The sequence below is a fragment of the Meriones unguiculatus genome, chromosome 9 (genome assembly GCF_030254825.1).
Source record: "Meriones unguiculatus strain TT.TT164.6M chromosome 9, Bangor_MerUng_6.1, whole genome shotgun sequence".
In the NCBI taxonomy this organism is placed as follows: Eukaryota; Metazoa; Chordata; class Mammalia; order Rodentia; family Muridae; genus Meriones; species Meriones unguiculatus.
This window is the reverse complement of record NC_083357.1, coordinates 10426162-10434165: the sequence shown is the minus strand read 5'-3', so window position 1 is coordinate 10434165 and position 8004 is coordinate 10426162. Positions and strand designations below refer to the sequence as shown.

Sequence of the window (8004 nt, the reverse complement as noted above, 5' to 3'; positions counted from 1 at the left end):
CAGTGCAGATATGAAGGGGGCACTAAGTCCAGGCTTTGGGCAGAGCAGCTGTTCAAAGCAGCCTGGGGCCACCGTGCTGTAAAGTTCTTGTAGATAAAGTGCCCCACTTAGGAGAAGCGATCACCCGCTCTCCTGCTGCAGTCATTAGCTCACTGACTCCTGGAAAAACCATTTGGCCCTTGCTGACAGATGTGGCCATTACAGGATCACTTAGCCCCTCTCCCTGCCCCTCCCGACCTTGGGGGAGGGCGAGAAGGGGGGTAAGAGATGCTCAAGCCAGGCAAAGCCCTGGGGACTGTCCGGGCCATTCACTTCCTGGCTCTGCCTCCTCTCCAATCCTAGGCTGCATTTCACTGGCCACATTGAAGCAGCAGGAGGCAGCTTCGGCCAGCATAGTAAGCTGCCAATGACCTTGTCCTCCTGAGACCTATTCTGAAGCTGCCTGCACCTTCATCATCTCCTTGGTTCCTCACAACAACCGTAGGTGCTGGAAATGAGGATTACAATAGCCACTCCACAGGTAGAGGAGGGGAGCAGAGAAGTTGAGTTGCTTAAAATCACACCGGTAGTAACATCAAACTTCAAATTCCCAGATCTGTACTACTTCCCCAGCCCCAAGCTACCACGGTCCTGGAGGGATGCTAAGGTCTATGGGGACTTCAGTGGGGAGTCCTGGGCTAGGGCAAGGGCCATTTCACTGAGTCAAGAAGATGAAATGAGCTGGTGGGCCTGGGTCTGTACAGGGAACAGCTCATACTGGGAGGGAGAATGGGGCCGCTGCCAAGACGGAAAAAAAAAAATTAAGGGCTAGCGTGTCACACATTATTTCTATTGAACAGCTGCCGGTGGTGCTGCGGCTCCATTGGTCCACCCTCCCGTGCAAGAGCTTTGTTGTCACTGGAAGGGCCATCTGGACATAGGTGGGCAGCTGAGGACAGCTCATAGGGGCAGCGGGGTGTTTCATGGCTGCAGGGATCCTGAGCCTCCTGGGTCCGGGCAAGCATACCGCACATGTCATGCCTCTGTGTGGATTTGTAGCAATGGCCAAGTCCTGCCATGAAAAACACCAAGTGCTGAATTCTGTGGCACTGGATTGCTTGTGTTCCAAAGTAGAGCCTTGGGCTAAGACTGTGCTCTTTATTTTTCAAGTGGAGGGGCGGGGGTCAAATAGCGCAGGCTGGCCTTGAACTTGCTGTGTAGTAGAAGAAAGCCTTGAAGTCCTGGTACTTGGCTGGCAACTCTTGAGAGCTGGGCAGGCATGCACCACAGTGCCTACTTTCATGTAGTACTGGGAATCAAACCGGGGGCTTCGTCCACGCAGGGCTCTGAACTGCCATTTTATATATCAATCCTTCAAGTCTCTCCTTAAGGAATGTAAGTGTCATCCTGCAGGCTCTGCCACATCTGTGCCTTTCCCTGCCTTTAATGTGGCCTGCCCTGAGAGGCACACTCCTTGTCTCTCTCCAAATCCCTAGGAACTGCCTGCACCTCGGGCACAATTGGTTGGCCACAACCCACTGAACCAGATGAATCTACTGGGCCCTGCCTAGACCTATCAGTCCCACTGCCCAAGAGGTCTGGGTGAACTTCCAAAACCACCATGAACCAATCATTCTCATGTGACGAGGGCTGAAGCAGAAGGGCGATGTTGCCCAGGGGAAGATCAGTGGCCTCTGCAAAGAACATCAGAAAGGAGAGAAGACACACACACACACAACCACCTGGTTCTTGATACCTGCCCTCTGAAGTCCAGAATGAGTCCAAACTATATGATGTCATCTTGTATCCCTTTGTCTTACTGATTTCAACTTACTGCAAAACTGAGAACTTGTACTCGGACATCCTCGTTCCTCCTGGAACCCTGCTCCCACCCATCTCAGTGCTGAGAGGCAAGCAGAAGACTGAGCATATGCCTCCTTCTGGAAGCCATGCCCTTCCATAAATTCTGCTGGAAAGGGGGTCTGGTGGGCTCTTTCGTGCCCTTGCCCCCTTTTCTCCTTGAGAACATGAGGTTTCCAACTAAGAAAAGTCTTCCAGCCCTAATACCTGTGAGGCATTATGGGAAGAGAGCCAGCCTCCGCCCTGTGCTTCCTCAATACCAGGCACCATTCAGAAATAGATCCAATCATTGCCTTCAAAGAACCCCAAAAGCCTGTTGCTTTTTTGGGTTAGATGAGAACTAAAGCACAGAGAGGTTAGATGACCGGCCAGAGCCACACAGCCAAAGAGCTGGGATTTCGAACATGTAAAATGTTTACCTCGGCAAGGCTCTGAACTGACAATATTGTTTTTTCTAGTGACGCCAGAATGTTTCATCTTGTATGTTGGTTGAGTCCCAGTTTGTTTTGTGGTAAACTCTGGAGAGCCCAGGAGCTCTCACTCCAGCAGGACTGGAAATCCAGGCTGGGTCTGTCACGAGAGGGACTTGCACACACCAGGAGGCCAGTGTACTGGCCCAGAGGCAGAGCAAGAGGGAAGAAGTCCGCCTCTGCTCGGCTAGGCTGAATCCAGGGAGGCCTCCTCCCTTCCCACAAGCCTTCAGGCTAGAGTTCAGCCACCGCAAGCAAAGCAACAAAGTTGCCCTACTTACCACCTGCCAAACTGCGGCTCACCCGCACTGTCAAGCCACCTGTGTCCGGAGCTAGGAACAGCCCTGCTGAAAAGCCCCTGTTCCTCCCACTGAACGTCACCAGGCAATGTCACATTAGAGAAACTGTCCAACTTTTGTGCCCTCGGTTTTCATACCCATTAAGTGGGAATAAAAATAGACTCTCTCAGATGCTTGTGGCCAGAAGTGTTTGAGATCTGAGACGTTTTTCAGATATTGGGATGATTGTTTTGTTTTGTTTTCCATAAGCATAATGACATGCTTTGGGGAAAGGACCCAAACAAAACCAGAGTGTGTGTTTCATAAACACTTTACATAGCCTTTACACAGTTGTTTCCATGATTCTGCGTGTGAGGTATGGAATGGAATTTTCCACCTTGGCAAAGTCAGCGCTCTAGAGCTTTTGGGGTTTGGAGCGTTGTGGACTTTGGACTTCCAGACAGGGAAGTCCTGAAGCAGTACTTATCCTGTGGGTGGAGTGTCCGTGGTGTGATGCACTAACCCCTGTTGAGTTCCCAGCCATTGGGACAGTGGTGTCTGACAAAGCTCTTTCTACCCAGTTGGGAGGCCCCTACACTGGCTATTCCCAGATAAAATGCAAACTGAAGGAGGAGGGAAGCCCTGGAAGCCCAGTGCCCTGTGTCACCCCCTATGACACACAGTGCCAGGTCACCCCCTAAGGCCCAGCTGTTGCTCCCCTTCCTAGGACGATCACCCTGACCAACGCTGGCCACTCTCCCTATCATGGCCGCAGTGGCTTCCAAGCTGTTACCATAACCTGCAGCACATTAAGACATGCTCTTTGGAAAGCTTCAACTAATAAATTAATAATAGTTATTAATCAATCACCAATCAATCCCTGGGGCCTGGACCTCCTTCCCAGACCAAAGCTGGCTGTCTTTTTATAGTCACATTATGAATTTCTGCAGACAGGGCAGCCCACGGGGGCTCCAGCTATAACCGCCCCAAAGAGCACTTCACCAGTGATGGCCCTGATGAGGACAAGGTGGGGCAAGTGAGTCCTGAAGACCTGAGGGAGAGCCCTAGCTCACACGGGGGCCTCCAACCCGGCCTGGCATCTGTTAAAAGGTTCTCGTGCCCGAGGCTTCCAGGCCCTTTTCCTTCAAGCTTCAAGAGCATTTCCATTTGCACGCTGGCCAAGAGAGAGTATTAGAGAGCACAGACTCCGCCCAGCCCAGAAGCTTAGGGATCAGGCACCAGGAAGAAGATAGAGAAGTCAAGGGAGGTCTTTAAAGTCTAAATTTATTCAGGAGTTTAAAGGAACAGAAACATCATGCATCGGTTACTTTTACCCTTTGTACAACAGAACTAATTGCTCAGACATCTCTGCAGAGGTTTGGCGCTCGCTTTTTTCCTTCTTCCCAGAACGTCAGGCAGACTTTTCAATGTTATCCAGTTTTGCACAGTCACTGGAGTGTCGCGTCATGAATTATTAAATCAGTGCTTCGTGGTAATACATAATTTCTTATCAATTATTCATGCTAATGTGTGTGTAGTTTACTTAATTGTGTTATTGACGATCAAAAGTAATTTCCTGAAAGTCCTCAAGGACACAAAATTTAATCAGCATAACTACTTTTCGGATGCAATGCTGTTAAGTATTCTTAATTTGCCCAACAGTTCACTTATTTATGTACCTTTCTGGAGGAAATACGAGTTTAATCAAACAATTAGATTGAAGAGTTAGTGCGCATAAGGGCTGGAACATACATTGCTCAACCAAACCTTCCTAATTACAGGGAAATGGAAGCAACTTGGCCGCTTTTTGGCAAATCACTTCATCTTTGTACTCAACAAGCAAAATACAGCAGGAACAAGGATCTGGCTGCTTTTTTTTTTTTCTTTTCTTTTTTTTTTTCTATCAAATGCATTGTAGTAACCAGAAGTGAGGCACGATACACTTAGGAGTATTACAGGGGAGGGGGCGCTCCTGGAGAGTTATGGGGAGGCAGAGGGCCTCACAGCACAGCCCCTCGATTATCAGAACTGGAATGAAAACAGCCTTCATGAAAGCGGTAACTGTTTGTGTAGAAACATCAGCAGCGAAAGCCACCGACAACGGCCACCTTGCCAGTGCCAGGCGAGGGGCGGGCCTCGTGCTATTGCACATCCTCCGTTGGATCTCTTTGAGGTCACTGTCCAAGTGAAAGAACACAGCCACACCAGACTGAGGCAGAAATCTCTATGAAGTTTGGCCCTTTGTAATCCATTCTCTTCCACCCCAAGGGAGTCATCTTCCTGGGTTTCCTGTCTGTGCATCCACCAGTCCCATCTCGTCATCCCCCGCAGATCTCCCTCCACACATGAGGGACATGAAGAAGGGCAGTTTGTCCGCACATATGTATTTCAGGGGCCTCCCTGGGACTTTCCTCTCCCCTCAGGAGCTCTGGTCCTTTCATAGGCCACAAAGCTACTTTCTGATTGGTGAACTTTCCGTTGTTCTTCTGAAGAGAGGCAGGGCCTGTGAGTGGACACTCTGATTGCAGGAGACCCACATTTGCCCTACACACACCATACCAAGACAGCAGTTTCCGGGCTGACAGAATGACAGCCTGTCCGACGGGGCCCAGTCAGATGTGCCCAGAGAAATCTGCTAGGGTCCAGACCACTGTGAATTCACCCTGTATTTGTCCCTTCCTAACCAAACCCTCAGCTAAAACAAGAAAAAAAAAATGGGTGGTTGCCAGTCTTGGCTGAAGGGAGTGAGAACTGGTTGCTATTCCACCACTTCTGTGGTTCTTAAACAATGAGAGTGACCGTCGTTTCTTATCATGAAATGTCGCTTCTTGGTATCTTTCGGGGGTTGATACTTGCAACAGTCCTTGGAATTGACAAGCCCTCCCAAATAGCTCAAGAAGGGCGGTAGGATGAACAGCTTGGCTTTGCTCCAAGGCTGCTTGGCCTAGAAAACAAACAAAACAAAACAAAACAAAACAAACAAACAAAAAAAAAAAAAACCTAGGGACTTCACCACAGAGCAATGTCCAGAGCCACTAAGTGCCATTGGAAACTGTCACCAAAAAAAGCCAGAACACAGCCTACCAGCAGAATTCTAGAGGGACTCTGCAGGTCTCGCTTTCCCCGCCAGATCCATGAGGAAGTGGCTACTCCTTGTGGTTCAAAGAGTTGCTGAGGCTGAGAGAAGCGGGGGTGGGGAGGGCTCCAGTCGGGTACTCTGGACCCTCATACGCTCTTCTCTCCCTCGCTCTGTTCCTTGGTTGGGGAGGTCTTGCCCTGGCTGCCTTCTGGAGGTGCCTGCTTGGAGGCAGGGCTTGGGCTGCTGTTGGTGGATGGCAGGAGGTTTGCTGATTGCAGCACAGCTTCTGAATGCTCTCGGGCCTTCATGCGCAGGGCGGCCACGCTGGCAGTACGGTTACTCTGGCAGCCATAAGTGGGGAGGAAGGAGAGCCCCATAGGATCTGGGACACAGCAAGAGCAGAGCGGACCCCCTAAAGGAAGGAAAACAGTAAACTCTATCAATGTCCACACCCTGTTTCTTAGTGCTGGGGAGGGGCTCAGCCCCAAGAGGGACATTGATTCCCTTTGGTTCCAGATACTAGACAGAGGACAAAGCCCCAGGTCCCCAAAGATGCATCATGCAAGGAATCCAACTGGCAAATCCAATGGACTGTCAGAGCCTCAGGGAGACAGGGTCAGTCTTGCCTCTCTCGCCAGCCATCTGTGTTGTCTTAGTCCAGCACATTCGCTTCTTTGAACCTTGACTTGTACTTGGGTAAAATGGAATGCTACACATACATCACAGGATTGTTGTGAGGAAGTCATCCCGCACCTCAAACTGTGCGCCAAGGCACCCTTAACTACCCACTGCGTGGCTCTGCTGGGTACCCAGCCCCTCTGACAGGGGCCAAGCAAACTGCTAGCTCACAGCCATGCCCGGCTTCGCTGGGAGACCAGAACACATTCCATCTGTCCCATCCCAGAACAACAAATCTCTGTGAGCCACGACTTCGTGGGGACCACACGCTGAGGAGGATGGGGGCAGTGACAACCACATGGGGTAGAGAAGGAGAGTGGTGCTGCGGTCTGCCTACAGTGCTGGACACGCTGAGCAAGACTCACCGGTCCACCAGCTCATCACAAAGGGGTGCTAGCTGTTGAAATTGATCGCCTTTCCCATTCTAAGAATTCTTTTCCAAATGCCTATGCAGTTGCTGAGGAGGTATAACTAAGGTCATTCACATCTGGCCATTTGATGGAGAGAACAATTGGCTACTGCTTATGGTCCAGGGGCTGGAAGGACTGAGGTCTGGGGCTCTGAAGCAGTTGCTGGGAAAACGTTGAGCACAGACCTGTGACCTGGATTATTATTGTTACACACTCGTTGCCTCTTGACTAACAAAGACAGGACATACTGCACTGGAATTCCTGAAGGAGCCCAAGCCAGAGCTGAAAACCATGGAGAGAATAGAATCCCCTATGTTCCTGATTCCCCTGCCCTCTTGAGTATGCCCATAAGTGTTTGTGAGTTGGTTTTCCACTGTCTGAACATGGCTTCAAGTCCCTGTCATCAAGCTACCTCAGAGCAATAATCCAGTGCCAATGCCCACTTTGTCTTCAAAGCCATGCAGACCTGTGTCACACAGAGACCAGCCTCTGAGGGTGAGTGCCGCAGTGTCACTCTGCCACACAACCCGCCTCCTCCTCAGCATCAAAGTACTTTGTCTTTCTTTGCCCATCCTGCTTAAAAGTAACACAAAGATCCCCTTCGCTCGGTTCACCATCCCCTCTCATCACGAGTACGGCCCTGAGAAGAAGGCCACCAATAACTTCAGTCCTGGCCTCACACCCCAGAGTCAGAGGTGAAGAAAAATAACTCTGAACCCAGTTTGTGGCCTGGTTCTCAGCCTACCCCAACCCTAGACACGTGGGGAAACTGGACCAAATAAAGTGAAGGCCCTAGCAGACCCCATAATTTAAAAGTGTTAAGGGCTCCACACTGAGGAGCAACATTCTTCTTTGAAAGGGGACACTGACCTGTGTACCAACAAGAAGGAACCCTAAGGACTTGGTAAATGAAATTAGCCATCAGGAAGACAGTACTACAGGATTTTCCAGTCACAGGACATATTAAAGATATTAGACGAATCTATAGGGACAGAAAGTAAAATGGCAGCTCTCCGGGGCTGGAGCAAGCAGGAACAAGAAGCTGCTGTTTAATTGATACAGCTTTAGTTTTAGGAGAGGAAAAGGAGTGAAAGATCTCATGAAGTGAATAGTCATCCTTCAGCATTCTCATAAGACCACCTGCAACACCAAAGTCCAAGCATGCCCAAGTCCCTTGTAATGAAATGCTCGTGTTTGCACAGAGCCTGTGAGCGCCTCTTCCTCGCCTCTGGGTCATACAAGTGCTGGGA

The 8004-nt window shown here is 50.1% G+C and overlaps 1 protein-coding gene across 2 annotated transcripts in view; it reads right to left on the bottom strand.

Moving 5' to 3' along the window:
- Positions 1-3859: 3859 nt before the first annotated feature.
- Drgx (dorsal root ganglia homeobox) overlaps positions 3860-8004 on the bottom strand; it is a 35096-nt gene continuing 30951 nt past the window's right edge. For both annotated transcript variants that reach the window (XM_060390882.1, XM_021655043.2), the window contains exon 7: positions 3860-6078. In XM_060390882.1, the coding sequence (XP_060246865.1) occupies positions 5813-6078 (266 nt within the window). In that variant the 3' untranslated portion in view covers positions 3860-5812. The remainder of the gene's footprint in view (positions 6079-8004) is intronic.